The sequence below is a fragment of the Melanotaenia boesemani genome, chromosome 7, assembly GCF_017639745.1.
Source record: "Melanotaenia boesemani isolate fMelBoe1 chromosome 7, fMelBoe1.pri, whole genome shotgun sequence".
NCBI classification, from domain to species: Eukaryota; Metazoa; Chordata; class Actinopteri; order Atheriniformes; family Melanotaeniidae; genus Melanotaenia; species Melanotaenia boesemani.
Window position 1 is genome coordinate 20,474,794 of NC_055688.1, and position 16,156 is coordinate 20,490,949.

General features: G+C 39.1%; 1 protein-coding gene across 2 annotated transcripts; it reads left to right on the forward strand.

The window, feature by feature from the left end:
- Nucleotides 1-524: 524 nt before the first annotated feature.
- cenpi (centromere protein I) lies at nucleotides 525-13,862 on the forward strand. Of its 2 annotated transcripts, none has more exons than XM_041989361.1 (20): nucleotides 525-833; nucleotides 1,632-1,769; nucleotides 3,171-3,289; nucleotides 3,490-3,597; nucleotides 4,599-4,647; nucleotides 4,823-4,869; nucleotides 5,873-5,962; nucleotides 6,054-6,185; nucleotides 6,601-6,744; nucleotides 8,897-9,017; nucleotides 9,235-9,329; nucleotides 9,491-9,608; nucleotides 9,790-9,854; nucleotides 10,025-10,134; nucleotides 10,488-10,623; nucleotides 11,155-11,279; nucleotides 11,761-11,809; nucleotides 12,244-12,459; nucleotides 12,786-12,827; nucleotides 13,028-13,862. In XM_041989361.1, exons 1-20 carry the CDS (start codon nucleotides 671-673, stop codon nucleotides 13,160-13,162), a joined length of 2,202 nt encoding a protein of 733 aa, XP_041845295.1. In that variant the 5' UTR covers nucleotides 525-670; the 3' UTR covers nucleotides 13,163-13,862. The 2 variants fall into 2 exon arrangements, with proteins under 2 accessions (XP_041845295.1, XP_041845294.1); XM_041989360.1 differs by having other exon boundaries at nucleotides 526-833; nucleotides 12,241-12,459.
- Nucleotides 13,863-16,156: the final 2,294 nt, after the last annotated feature.

Below are 16,156 nucleotides of genomic sequence, written 5' to 3' on the forward strand. Positions count from 1 at the left end.
TGGTAGAAGCTGAATGTGTAAATATAACTTAGGCACAGGAGTCTCTTAGCTAAGCATTATGCCCTTGATACAAGCTGAGGTATTTTGTCCATTTAGCTAAATCTTGGCTACCTATGGCGGCAGCTAAGGTGCTGATTATTGTTGCCCAGTGGACCAGATGTGACTGCATCAGCCATGTGATGCAGATGTAGTTAAAATGTCATAAGCCCCCTTTAAAATGAGTTAAAGTATTGTGAGGGGCCATTGTGGCCCACTGGGAGAAAAACAAAAAACTGTTTTGTGCTATGTGCTAAAGGGGATTTGTGGATGAGTTTTAGTAGAAACATCCTCAGTCACCAATGTCATTCACAGCCTAACATGAGGCTGTAAGAAAGAAAGAAAGAAAGACAGAAAGAAAGAAAGAAAGAAAGAAAGAAAGAAAGAAAGAAAGAAAGAAAGAAAAGAAAAGAAAAGAAAAGAAAAGAAAAGAAAAGAACTGTTTAATCACCTGCATTGTTCCCATGGTGTCACCATATCAGATTAACAACAGCCGGACTGCAACTCCCATGAAACAACTGAGCGGAAAAACGACACTGCGCAAGCGCAGAACAAACGGTCGCGCGGATGATTTGAGTTTTGTTCGAATGGACGGAGTAGAGTGGGGAACGTTGTAAACTTTAGCAATGTAGAAATGGCTGCAGTGGTAACAGAATCAGAATCAGAACAGTCGCCTCTAAGCGACTCATCGTTGTCCGGGCGGAGCATTAACAGAAGTCTGAGACTCGCTGAAAAGGAGAAGAGGAAAAACGAGGCGGAGGACCCGATTGTTTTGGCCCTGAAGTATTTCGCTGAGGGTAAGACGATCTCATTCGGGTAGAAACACAATCTCACTCGAGTAGAAAAACAGTCTCAATCGGGAAGATAGCAGTTAGCAGTCCTTAATAGTATCAACTAGGTCTGGGTGATAGATTGATTTCATTCATTCGAATTGGTCGTTTATGACTACTCAGGAACGCTCTCCTTGGGCTTCCGTAGTTAATGTATCTATATATTAACTGCTCACCAGCGTCTCAGACGCATAACCTTTCAGTCTTACAAACTGTGATGTGTTTGTTAGGTAGTCAGTAATCCAGATGATTGGGGAAAACTCCAGCTGAATATCCTGTAGCCTCTCACACAGCAAACGGGCTGATAATGTGCAGACAGTTTGGTCTGGAAAGTGACATTACGATAAATTCATTTTGGATTTTAGTGTAAAGTTTTGTCTCTGCATCACTTTACAACTTGGATTAAAATATTTTGGCAAGCCATAAGTTTTTTTGTTCTTGACTAAAAGTAATACACTGTAATATTTTTTTCACCTCAGACTTAAAACACACACACGCACATATGCACAAGACTATCATATATATATATATAATAATGCCAACATCTCCCACACATATAGTAAATATAATAAAATTGTTTACTGTCGCAGCTTATCCAGACATGTTTGTACTGGCCATCCTTTAAAATCTCTTGAAAAATGCTAAATTGAAAAGGTCATTCTATCCAGCAGTTTGTACTGCACCCATGTTATGTTATGCCATGGTACCCAGTCTCAGAGTTGTGTATGTATCAAACTGATACGGTGTCACTTCTCACTTGTGTAGTTGAAGCTGATACTCCTGTAATAGGGAATGACGAGCTGGACAGGAACCTGGTGTTGGTGGAGACTGTGGCCTACAGAAATGGGCTTTCCCCAGAAGCCATTTCTGTCATGCTGGAATTTGCTATGAGCCTCAAAAGGGGTAAGACTGTGTGTGTGTAAACAGGTGTGAACTGACTATGACTTTGTTTGATTATTTGTTTGTCTTTTTGCTGAAAAAACAGGGTTTTAAATGTTGGGAAAACTATTATGTTCTAAAGTAGTAGGCTTGTTTGGGGTAGATATATTACACTAAGCTGAGACTACCCATTTATCACAGGAATAATAGTCACCAGACTGCTTTTGATGATATGATGTAATGTCTCATCAATAATTTTAATCTTTCACAATAAAAAGAATCTTGATGCTTTTAGGAATGTATGAACACCTGTACAAAGAGTGTGTTAAAGACACATTTTGTAACTTTGCGACCTCAAACCCATATTTCAGGCTTGTTGATAGCACAGTCACATTTATTCTGTACTATCCTGGCTGAGAAACGGCACTATACAATTTTTTTCATGCGGGACGCTGCTCAACGTTGCTGCACATGCTAGCAAACAGATATAAACACACTGGCTGTTTGGCACACACATCGTGGCTGATTCAGCAGAGAAAAGCAAGAAGACGTTATCGGTAGAAGAGAGAAAGAAAAAGAACGAGATAAGACAAGAGTAAAGATATAACTGTTTTTTACTGGCTTGAGGGAAGTCCCAGTACAGGTAGGATGCAAGATGGACACTCAATTATCTGTTAAGACTCAGTGATTAGGGGGCACATCTCTGAGAAAATTGCAAAAGTTCTTTAGTGCATCCTTAATGTTGTGGACAGCTGGAAGATTGCTGGACCCTGTTTTATTATTTTTCCAGATTTTATTTAGTTTTTCTTTTCTTAAAATTCTGTGTTTTCCATTTTACCCCTTGAAACTTTTCATCAGGCAGTTGCTTGACAAGAAAAGGGGCTGTAGAAAGAAGGGTTGACATGCAGCAAAGGGCTAGGATTCAAGCAAAGGTTGGCTGCATTAACCAGCTGTAAACATCCAGCCACAGCCTTCTAGGTGCAGCTCAGACACAAGGGATGAATTTGATGGGGGCTGCTCTCATTTTCTTTCAGCCAGTATAATCTCAGCTTAAAGCTTTACCAGAAATGGACGCAGCTTTTTCATGTTTTCTGGAACCTCATAGCGTTGGAATTTCCTAATAATAAGAACTTGGGTGCTTCTGCCAGCCTCTCAGCCACTGGGAGAGACTTCAGTCCCGTCAGTGCAGGTGATGACAAAATGCATTCAACTATCATCTAACTTTTTATTTTCTTCCAATGGCCCTGACATCATGAAATGCCTCTAAACGGCTGCAGGAAACAGGTTACACCCACATAGGAGCAAATCCCACATTTTTCAATTGATTCCGCTTTTGTTGTCAAATTTTGTGATTCTGTCTGTGTTTACCTTGTGTTGCCGCAATCAAATGTCGCTTGCTTACGTCCAGTATTTACATCTGTGCAGCGATGAATATATGTGTGCGGGTGCTGAAATGTCTGATTCCTGCCACCGTGGTGCCGCAGGAGGCTGTTGTTCGAGCAGTAGTCTGGCTAAATGTTGGAAATTTACCCATCAGCACTCAGGTGGGTGGAAATGTACCCTTGTGAATGTCAAAGCTTTAGGGTTAAAATTAGACATTGGGGACTATTTTAGTACTTAATTTATGAATAAATATATTGGTCAGAAGATTTATATTACTGCCATCAACATTTTTTTTTACATTGTTCTGAGTACAAGTTTCCATTGGTGAATTTAATTTGTTTACTTAATGCATAATTTTCAGGTTCTTTTCATAAAGTGGGTGTTGACTATATTTGACATGATTGATGGAAAGGATCAACTTCGAGCTATTTATGGCTTCGTCTTCAGCTTCATCACAGAGGAAAGTCTGGTACGTGTCTGGTAATCTCTGTATTGCTGTAATCCCTGCAGCAACTTGTATACCATTCTTTCCAACATGTTTGGGTTATGGGGTACACTCAGATTCAGACATATGACATCATTTAAAGAAGCTTTGCAGAACCTCTGGGTTTTCTGGAAAGCTACAAACTGTCCACAAATAGCTCTTTTTTCTCAGCCTCTGGAAAGGAAAATAAAAAGCTCAGAAGTTAATACCTAATAAGTTAATACTCTGGTTAAAAAAAAAAAAGCATTTCACTGAAAATGTGTGGAGGAAATAATTCCCCATGACAAAAAAAAAAGAAGTGATGACCTAGCCTCATGCCAAACAAGTTGTCTTTCTGCATCTAGTTTTTTAAACTTATCAATCAGGCTGCTTTTATGTAAAAACTCAACCTCTCTCATCATTTATTGCTCCCAGGACGATTATCTCTTCTGTAGTTCTCAGCATATGCAAATAGTTATCAGTACTTATATCAGCTGTCAATGTGTTGTTCTCTTACGTGCTGCCATGGTTCTTTTCTACCCGGTTGTAAGCGATTTTATGTCTATAATTATATCTATGTGCACTAAGGTTGGCTGATTTCCACCCATGCTTCATTTGGATGGCTACTAACCTGACTTTAGTGTTCTAAGATTAAGCAAAACACATGAACACATTTTCTCATGAAGAGAAAATAAAATCCTCAAATGCTGACGTTCACATTACATCAGATTTGAAAGGTAAAAACATCCATATTTTGGATCAGGTTAAGAGCAAAAAATCTAATAGCCAGGGGCTTTGTCAAGAAACAAGTTAACTGTGTTTTCACTAATATCTGTCCTATACGAAATTAGGAGTTATGTATTTAATGTTGACTTTATTATTAAAGCTTAGCACATATTTAATGAACACTTAATGTTGATAAAAGTTTTATGTCTTGTTTGTATGTAATATACCACTGTAATAAACTGTACGGGAGTTAATCAAATCAATTTTTGCCATATTTTCAGTGTCCTTTTATTTGCCATCTCTTGTACCTTTTGACCAGAAAGGAAAGTGGTAAGTCAAATATCCTTATGCCTTAAATATAAGTTGCATAAGTTTCTTGTAATGTCTTTTTCTTTTAAGCAATCCCTTTATTTACTTGTAATTATTTCCACTTAATTTTTTCTCTTTTTTAGTGTTGTCATCGCTTCTGAGCATTATTAACTGCAGCTTTTGTGTTTTTTTGCAGTCCGTGTCTTCAGAGTCAGGAAGCTACTGGAGGTGCAGTCTAAACTGGTAAACACTGATTTGATTTAATCTAAAAGCACCCTTAAAAAAAAATCCCTCCGCTAACTTGATGAGAGGGATTTTTTTTGTCATGTTATTTTGTACCTTATTGATGTCTGATGAGCTTGTCAATCTGTTACACTCTCATTCAAATTATTCAACATCCACTTCATGGGAAATCCCATGGTTTACCATCGCATGGGGAATCCCACACAGTGCAGGTTAAACAGTTTTGCTGTTAATCCTGTAAGAAAACATATTAAACTTTATTTATAAATAGCACTTTCCTTCACAATTTTACAAAGAGCCTAACAAAAGAGTAAAACCAGGTGAGGAGGGTAAAAAAACGATGGGGCCAAACATTGTGTGCAAAGAGTACTAAAATCGTTAAAGAATTGAACTATAAAAAATGTATAAAACCATTTGGTTTAACGTTTCCAGAGGGTCGAGAGTTTCTTAACTGCAAAAGCCTGATCCACCTTTCTCATTAACTGCAACCTAACAGTAATCACCGGAGCTCCATCCACAGTTCTCAGTGGTCATGAGGGCACATACCAGGTCAATAAGTTTAAGATTTATTTGAGAGCAAAGCCATTTATGGCTTTGAAAACGAGCTTTTAGATTTAAAATCAATATGAAATCTAACGGGGAGCCAGCACAGAGTGGAGCGCGCAGAGGCGATGTGATCATACCTCTTTGTCCTGGTAATAAATCAAACAGCAGCAGCAGACAAAAGAGCCCCAATACCTGAACAAAGGGCATCAGAGTAATTCACAAAAGAATAAATAAAATCACATCATTCTTCTTTTTTTTGTTTTGTATATCAAACTGAAAAGCATGTCTACTTTGTTAATCTGACCAGAAATTGTCATAAAAAATGAGATGGTTTACAGAATGCCGAAATTGGCATCGACGCAGATAAAATGATCTCAGACTTATTATACTTATAAGCTGAGATCAGGAATGCAAATATCTGCCTTATTTGATGTGATGTAACTGTTTCTGTCCTCAGGGAAGGCAGCCATTCCTCCTGCACCTACTTTCACTTTACAAAGTGTTTTGCCCTGAACTGGTGACACTCTCCATTCCATCACGGATGAGGGTTTGTACATGCAAGCTAATGCTGGTGTAACATTATATGATCATAATCTATCAAATAAAACTGAAATGAAATATTTCTAATTCTCTTACAGTCTGGGTTTAAGAACCACATTTCTCCATGGAAATCCGCCCTGACTGCTGTCCAGAAGAGGAAGGGTTTGCAGGTTGAATCTAGTATCAGTCTGGCCTTCACAGTCAAAGATAAAACCAGCTCAAGGAAAAGGGTGTGTTGTCAGATGATGTTCTTACTGTGCTTTCAGCTAAATCCTACAACACTTGAGTTAATAGCTGCTGTTTTCCAGTGTCACTGCAGCATTTGGTCAGCCCCTCAGTTTCCATGTCAGAATTTACCTGCAGGCTCTGTAGGTTTTCAGCTAAAAGTCAGGTTTGCTCTGCAGTTGTATGAAACGCCTACGGAGTGATGTGGTTGGACAGTTAATCCAAGTACACGACTAAAACGCTTCAGTTTTTACATCAATGTTTAATCATTATGTTACTATTACATTCTTTTTCTTTTCCTTTAAAATTTGATTTGATTTAAGTTTTGGTGCCAAAAAAAAGGGGGACAGAGATGGAGTAATATATAAAAAAATATATTTAAATTCATATTATATTACATATATTTATTTGTTTCCATAGAAACGGCGCTACCTGGATTTGCCAACACTGAGTCCTGCCACCAACAAAGACGCTCAGACTGAGCAGACCTCCGGCAGAAAGGTGGTTCCTCTGGCGCACATCCACACCTTTGCTGAGCTGTTGGAAAATATACATCACATTGAGGTAATTTCTCCCCGAGTTCAGCATCTGTCAGGGGCACCGACAACAGGAAGGCTGTTCATGCACTTTCACTTGCTGACAGTCAAGAAAATTCACTTTAGATGTTGTTGTTGCAGAGCAGCCATTTCCCAATTGGGAATAATAAAGTATACATTATTATTATTATAATTATTATTTAATTATTACTTTTTTGTTCTTTTTTTTAAATTGAATGATAATTAAGTGTTCAGTGCGACACATGCTAGGAAAAGAAAGCTATGATTAGAAAAGGGGGCTGGAATAAATAACCTGCTCTTTGTCAGACTTGATAATAGCTGGTATTTAAATAATTACCAAAACTCTAACAGGAGAGAGATGAGGTGCTTTTAGAAGACACTTTAAATTAAAAGTTTAATAAGGCTGCTTAGATTAGTCCCTTTGTTGACAGGAACAGATGTATATCACAAAGAAAAATTAGTAGAAGAACTTGTACGGAAAAGTTATTAAATATTTTTGTCTTTATGTAACAACATGGTATCAATTAAGTTCATTAAAGAAAGTGACTATTATAATTTTGGACTTTAGACCCTCTCCTCTTCCTCCTTCCTTTTCTTCTTTTTTTCTCTCCTTCTTCTCATCAAAGTTATCCTTATTCTCACAATCGTCAGTCTGACATTTCCAGCCGTCTGGAAAGGCCATTTATCAGATTTATCTACCCAGGACCCTGAAATGCCATTATTGGCTGCATTAAAATAAATTAAAAACCTCACTTGTCTTTTTCTAGAGAGTTAAGAATCACTCTGGAGTCTCAGATTAACCAGAACAACTTAAAAATGATGAATCACACAATAATTACAGTTTTTCTCCAGGGTTAAATAAATAATTTCCTTTGATAAAAAGCTAATTTTCAAAATGCATAAATTGGGAGTAAAACAAATAGCCTAGAAGAGCATACTACTGTGCTCATCAAAGACAAATATAAACTGTTAAAAACATAAAACAAAGACAAAAATGTAGCCTTGTGTGTTATTTCACCTACAACACACACACACACAGAGTCACATGAGCATAGTAAGGAGAGAGAGGGGTTTATTTCTATAATATACAAATATGGTCAACAAACACAATCCCACTGTACAACTTCTGGATCCAGTTTACTTGAGTTGTGATGTAATTTTACAACCACTGGGTGGCGCTGTGTTACTGTTCTAATTCTGTCTGAATGCCTTCAAAGCCATTTACTACTTAGTCCCAGAGAAACCACAGCAGAGGTGGTCTATAGTTGTAATTGTTTTATTAGATTAGAGCATAAACCTAATTCATGCACAGAGTGCTTATCATTTGCTTTATTATAACTCGTTTACAGATTTCAGCAGCCTTTTATGTGTCCTGTATGAGTAATGAAAGCAAAAGACCAAAGATGTGATATATCTCAGTAAAGCGATGAACAAAGTTATAAAGCAAATGGACATTTAAAGAGGATTCTCCATAAATGCCTATTTGCCCTGCAGATTCAGTGACCTGATAAACTAATATAAGTCATTTTAAATAGCTTTCAGAGCTTTATGTGTCATGCAACATAAATTCACCTCTTTCACTGCCTACAAAGCCAACGGGAACAATGAGGCTTTTAGAGGCCGATGGCATCAAATCTGTTTAAAGGCAAGAAAGCTCTACACTCCCACGTGTTGAGGAAAAAAAATGGATGGCTGCAATCTATCATCGTGATAAAAGTATTCGTTTGAGTCATCGACAAAAGATTATTGATATTTTCCTGACTGCCTGCACTCATGCTGTCAACAGCAGAATGGTCCTTTCTCAGTTTAATGAGACAGTTGCTCTATAATTATTAAAGAGCTGAGTTGTGTCTATTCAGCCTGTCTTCTTTTCATTCTAATTTATTTATATTACTGACAAAGTCTCCATATTGAGAGACAGCTGCTTGTGAACAGTAAGACACAATAGAAATTATCCATGTGGTGGAAGAAATGTCCCAGTGCTGCTATTATGAGGATTGCTGTGTCTTTTTCTTATTATTTTAATTGTAATGTTGACATTGTGAGTAGTTACTCAGCATGTTTTTGCCTTTTTTTTGCATCTCTGCTTATGTTTTTCTAACGGATATGTGATTATTCAAGCCTTAAGGTTAACTTTTTCAACACTTTACCTCCACTAGCTGCCTGCTCAGATGGGCTCTCTGTTGGGTTCCAGTCTGGCTCTTCAGTACCTGGATTGTGTGCAGGATGAGTCTGCCATCCTACGCCTCAATTTCTGGCTAGGCTGCACTCTCCATGAAGGTAAGGAGAAGGGAGAGGAGGTGGAACAGAACTGCTGTATTATCCGCTGTCTGTACAACAGGCTTTCCAAGCAAAGCTGACCTTGAGATGAACCATATATTACGTTAGCTGGCATTTTAAAAAGATGCCTCGCAGAAAGAGTTGAAAAGAGACGGAAGGGATCTCACTGTGTGCATCTAAAATCGACTGATTTCTGATTTCTGTTGTTTTCGTTCAGAATTTTTGTTCTGCAGCGACGGAGGAGGCGCCCAGAATTCAGAGGAAGCTCTCCAGTTTTTGAACAAGCTGCTGTCTGCGCAGCAGTTCCTCCAGGTGAGCTTTTCATCTCAACCACCAGTGGTGTCCTCTGCACCACACATTTGTTTTTCATTACCTCCGCCATGATTAGCTGACACCTGCTTTTGCACTAATTAATAAAACCACAGTCAGTGATTGATTTCATGTTGTAATTTGTGAAATTTCCCCCGGGCCAGGAGGGGTTTTCCAGTTCCGATGCGTTTCTCTACAAATTCCTCAACGTCTGGGACGGATCTCTTCTCCGTCCGGAGATCTTCGGCCTTCTGAGCAACATCCCTGTCATCCCAAGTTTACGTGAGTTTTGTCTCTGCAGATCGCTGTGTTTCTTGACCTTCTCCTCACAAATCGTTTTTCTTTCTTTGTGTGTCAAACATAAATGGGTAAACACGCTGGTGAGGTTTTTCATAACAAGCTGTATGTCAGGAATTGTGTTTGGAGAAAATCATACAACCGTGACCTTTTGTCTTTTCTTCAGAAATCAAAAGTCTTCTGTTTGAGCCCCTCACACAGCTCTTCTTCACATCCTCATTATTTTTCAAGGTAGGATTTCCTTTCAGATGTACAAGCAGAGCTGCTTTTGCTCTAAGTTTAATAGGAAATATGCAGAAATGTTTGTCTTGTATTATAAAGCACTCTCAAACGGTAGATCCTGTACAGGTGCTTTGTCTGAACGACTGTGTGCTCAGTGCTTTTCCACCATGTGTCTGCAGTGTGGACTGATAGAGTGTTTAAACAGTATGCTGTTGAAGTGGCTGACCTGGCACTCTGTGTACGCGCTGGAGGATGACCTGGACATCAGTCTCAACAGCCACACATCTATGTGAGTCTCTTGTTTATGTCTATGATGAAACAGATCTGGAACACATTGTGAATTTACTTAATCCCGACAAAGGTGACTCGCACATCAGTTGCTGTAAACAGAAAGAAGGAACGGAGTGGCACCTCAGTATTGCGTGTCCTTTTATGTGTTAATGAATATTTACTGTGGCTGAAATGGGTGTCTTCCTTAGACTTACCTGAAACTAAAATACTGCTTCAAATGAAACGAGTCAGCTGGTGTTAAAAGGATACTAAGCGTGCTCTGACCGCTGTAAGACATGAACAGGAATATCCTTTTAACTTGGCATCAGTTTCTATGTGTGAGTGTGTGTGACTCTGCTTTCTTTTTCCCAGAAACATAACTCTGTCAGGGTTCAAGGATTCAGTGATGGATCTGATTCACTTTGCGGGTCATTTGGCCTCTGTGGGGCTTCAGCTTGAAAGCTGCCACTCTCTCCTCCTCAGCTTCATCCTGGACTTCTATGAGACTGTAAGTGAGCTGCAGCTGCTGACTTAGTCTGCTTTGTGTCTTTGTAAGACAAGATAGAAACTGTTATTTAAAGTTTCTCTTATACAAATGCATTTTGCTTAATTTTGATTGATCTGGATGTTCCAACCTCACTGTGCAGCATGATGTGTGTGATTCACAGACAATTTAACCATATCAAATAGACTTTAAAAACTTTTTTAAGGTTTAAAAAAATAGATAAAAAAACAAACTATAATTAAACAAGTGACTTTTTTAGTTTAGGTTGGTTGTTTGGCAACATGTCATTACATTTTGAGAAGACTGAAGCCTGAAATGAGCGGGTAGACTCTTATTCCCTTGGCTACTACTCACAGTAAGAACAGAAAGAATGATTTTTGTAGCATAAACAGTATTTCTCAGCCTTATTTGACTAAGCATAATAATAGAAGAAGTTGGAGTGCAGAGAAAAAGCCTCAGCAATCCCATGTTTGGAGTATCAGGTTTTTCACTGTTCACTACCTGCGGGTGACTTCATAATCCTCCCACACTCAGGTGTGCGACACATTCGTGAAGTTTGGCCTTCCCCTCATGGTGATGCCCCCACCAGGAGTGTTTTACCCAGCCCTGTTTGCCACAGACCCTGTCAGTGTGGACAGATTGGCCTACATCATGCACAGGTGGGGACTCCTATTTCCTTTGCTAACAGCCTGCCATCAGCTTGTCTAGATGCACACATTTGAATTGCAACACTAAAGTGGTATGTCACACGCTTGTTCTAACTTTAATGAAGGGAAAGGAACTACAAACAAATTTGTTATTGCCCTTTCATGTTAATGTATGATTTATGATAATATAAGGCTACGAAGCAGGATACTTAAACTCTCCACTACGTTTTTAGCTGTTTCTGTGTGAAATTTAAACACCATTTATAACTCCAGGCTATAATAACACAAATCCTTTATATTGCTGGTTAATTGACGACACCCCAGGGTTTTGAAAGAATTTAACCAAAGCTAAGTGTAAAAAAGAAAAAGCGTGACAAAAGAAAATTGGTTCATAATTGCATTATGTTTTCTTGACAGACTCTAGAGAATAGGGCACTTTTGTAGTGATTAATGATCAGAGGGGACTGTTTCGTTTTTTTCCCCTTTTTGTCAGGTACAAAGTGAACTTGATATCAGCTAAGACTCAAGAGAAAACGGCCGAGGTAAGGATGAGTTTGTGGAATTGTGGGGAAATGATTGGCTTTACAGCTGCATATATACTGATCAGCCACTTGCTAATAGATTCATGTTTTTGGCATGTAGATGTTTCCTTGTTTCATAGATCCCTTAATTCACTGTGGTAGATGTTTTCTATTCCTATGTCCAGCTTTTCAGGAATCGACACACATCTGCTTAAACCTGATAACAGTAAATTTCTCAGATGAGGATTTAAAAATGTTTATTTTAATTCAGCTGCTCCTGTGAGCTCTGAATTTCTGAGAACATCAGACAACCAGCACTACGCTCTCCTGAAAATGTCACAGACTTGTTTTATTAAGAAGAAATTAACTTGATAAATGACATGCAAATCAAACGTGACAACAGAACTTAGATGTGAGTGAGTTAGATGGACCCTTCTTTCTTTGTTCCTCAGCAGACCTTTCACATCAGCCAGCAGACTTTCCATGAGTTCAACCACTACGTTGTCGTCATGGTGAACTGCCTGTGGAACTCCAGGATGTTTCATCCCAGTGATGACATTCAGGTGGGAGAGGAGCTGCTTCTCAAGAGCAAAGTTCCAGAGTACTGGACAAGCTTCGACCTCATCCACCACCCGGCTTTCGTGAGCTATGCTGTTGATTTTCACCAGAAGGTGAGTGTGCATCATTTGGGCCAAGCCTGTGATTATTTCCCAAACTGAACACTGGTGCTTGAGGGATCCAGATGCAGATGTACTGTACAGTTTGCTTAATAGACCTAAAGGCTAAACAAATTAGTATTAATGTATCTTTCACAGATGATGCATTAATAGAGGGGGATATTTTATTATTAATGGGTGCAGCTTGAGACAGGGTTTTCATCATGTTTAATTATATAGATACCTTTTTTTGGTTCAGACCACCTGCAGCATCGAGCAGTTATCTTGGAAGATACACCAGGTTTTTTTCTGACAGTGAATATTAATATTTTCTTTATCAGTGTTGGCCGGACGGAGAGGACATGGACCTTAATTCCATAAAGGTATAATATGTCCTCCTCTACGACAAACTATTCTAGATATTTTTGATCATAGAAGTCTTAAGAGGTCTTTGATGTGACATTGTGTCTTTCTGTGTGTGTGTGTGTGTGTGTGTGTGTGTGTGTGTGTGTGTGTGTGTGTGTGTGTGTGTGTGTGTGTGTGTGTGTGTGTGTGTGTGTGTGTGTGTGTGTGTGTGTTGCAGCACTCCAAGCCATGGAGGTGGTATCTGGAGTATCTGTTCACTCAGGGCTTTAATGGCCTTAAAGACTTTGTTCAGAGTAACATCAGATGGAAGGTAAAAGCAGGCGACGGGCAGGGTGACACGCAGCAGAGGTAGAAACTCCACTCTGCACAGAAGAACAACCACTTGGATTTTTTTTTAGTACTTGTATATATTCTCTTTGTCTCTTTCATATTTTCATGCTACTTGCAAGTGAACATCCTTTTTATGTACATAGAATCTTTTTTAATGCTAAATCAAGTTCAACTGCTTATATTGCATGAATAGTGCCATGCAAATAAACTATTAATGAGGAACAGTAAACTAGTTGGTATAATATGAAATTTTGTCCCAAAGGTTTGTATTGCAGGAGGTGGTAGTAACTGCTTTATCACATGGTCCTAAATAGATTGTAATAATAAAGAATAAACATTTCACCAATGCATTAATAAGCAAAACAGCATTGGCATACAATAATAACACTCTACATCACCCTAAATGCTCTACATTAGTGTCAACAACACTTGTAATGGGGTAAAATAATTAGGCTATCAATCAGCTAGGTGTCCTGTTTGTTGGTAAATATGCTAAACAAAAAGGCATAAAGAGAAGCAAGCCAAAGGGTCTGTTATGGTAGACTTTTGAATGATCTAACTAGTGATGTAACAGTTACTGGATGTTTCTTTTACGTCTTTGTTTCTTAGAAAAACAAACCAAAAATCATGAATATAGACATGACTGTTTTGGACATCATTGCCTGGTCTCAGACACATCTGATCCATTGTCTGAACACAGATTGTAGCTTCATTAAAACAAATACAAGCTTTCTTTATGATGTGAATTTAGCCTGAAATATTTGTCTTTTGCTCTTTTTCTGTTTGGATATAGTCCACATGTTTTAATTGTATGTTTTTTTTTCTTTTTATTGGGCAAGATTATGTTGATTTAAGCTCAAGCTGTCTCGCAGGTAGCCTGAAAATAACCAATTGCACCATGTGTTTAATTATTTTAAGACTCAATTAAGATGACAAAAGTTATTGATTACTTTGAGAGCCTAATGTTGCCTCGTGAAACATCATCCAAGCTCCCAAACTGAGAATATTTGAAATGATAATCGTCTAATTTAAGAGGAAACAAAGCCAATTATCAAAACCTGTAAGTAACCAGCCTATATTTTCTCAAGTTGAGATATTTATTTATTTATTTAATCACTGGTTCTCAGTATTTTCAGAAAGACACGCATTGCAGAATTCATTCATTTCTCAGATCATCAGAAAAGACAGATATGGATATAAAAACTTTGTGTTCGGTTTGGCTCTCTTGCAAATTTCAGCCCACTGTCACAGATGACGAAGACTAAAGATGAGCTCTCTCAACCTTGAGCCAAATTACTTTGAACCTTTTTTTTTCGTTTTTGGACACGGCTTCCTCTGAGCTGTGACTTCAGTCAGAGCCGCCCTCCTGCAGCTCTCCTAACGCAAGTTTTAATGTCGCTCCAGCCCCGGCTACACTCACCGATGTTAAACCCAGCAGACGCAACCTTCGGCGTTTGTTCACTGGTTGATGTGAATGAGCGAAACCACTTTAGAGAAAGCATCGCTCTGATGTCAGTGTGAGTCTCACAGACTCCGCCGCCGGTGCAAAGCTTCATCTCGCGCCGCTTCCTTCCTCTCCTCACTTCCCTCGTGTCCCCGCTGCATTCACGGGAGTAGTTTATTTCAGCGGCGTCTTCGCCAACACGGTTATCTGAGTCGGTCCAGGCGTTTCTGAGCCAAATCCTCGCCGCAGGGAGACAAAGGTAAGACTGTTGTTGAAGCCGGTTTGTAATTAATTGATTACTGCTGAAAAAAATGTATGTTGTTGGGAAGCCAGGGCAAACAGAGGAGCGTGCTGTGATAGTTCTCACTTCGCCTTTGGGTTACTCTGGTTGCAGTTATGTTAGTGAGCATCAAACCTGGTCACAGTTTTAAAGCTGGATTTCTAGAATCGCGGGACATCTATGTGATGGATGGAGTCTTCCAGATGAGCTCCAGGACGACCACAACCCCGTTTTAATGTGCACCAGCTGGGTATTTAAACAGTCTCCCCTGTTATGTTTACTTCTCTTGAACAATGCAATGCACACCAGTTTCTCCATTCACTAATTGTGGATGGGAGGAAGTAAACGTAGGGGCGCTGCTTGAGTGTGGACTTTGGTGAAGTCCGACACATCTCCCCGGGAGTCTCACCCCCTGCAGAATAAAATCAGCATTTTCTGGTGAGCTTTTCCTCTTCATCAGTTTGTCTGGGTGGAGACTGACGTTGATGGAAGACTGAGGTGTTAAGCTTTGAAATGTTAAGCTGGATTTCAACTCTTGGATGTGGCGAGTAATTATGGGGGCAATTACACGGTGTGCGTCTTAAGTCCCGAGACCGTCTTTAAAGGGGCTCCACGATGCAACACAGTGGGAAGATTTAGGAAACTGTGGAAGGAGGAGGGTGAATTCCGCGTTTTTCCGTAGGTGTGAAGACATTGCAGCAGTTTATATGCAAACTCATGAGCTGAGGCCGTTGTTACCCATAATCGTAAATGTTGTCACTCTCTACATTAAACTTTGCTATCAGACGGAATGACTGGCTTGTGTTATCAGATTTTAATATAGTTGTCCCTGATTTTACTATTATATGACTTGGAGCTTGGAAAGGATTGTCCACGTTTAATTTTCCCAAATACAAAAAAAAAAAAAAAAAAAAAAAAAATCGTGAAATTCCCTGCATGATCTTGGTCATTGAAAACGCCCCTCTATTCCTCTTTTACCTGGCAGATTTTTCTTTGATCATGGCTCAGCTCAGGATTAAACTGATGATCTCTGGATACATTAAGTGGTTTATTTAAGTGTTAAAGAGGATCAGCACCTTCCCAAAAAGGGGGCCTGGAGTGACACCATGTCTCCCAGAGATATTCTTCCAAAAGAGGATATGTACATTTTTATTCAGCTGGACTATTCTGCTTTAACAGTGCACTTTATTTAAAGTAGCTTTAGAGTATTTTACATTAATCTTAGAGAGACCCAAAGCCTACATTAATGTTTCCTCTGGTAATTTTGCAAGGATAGGATTGCACCCCCCCCC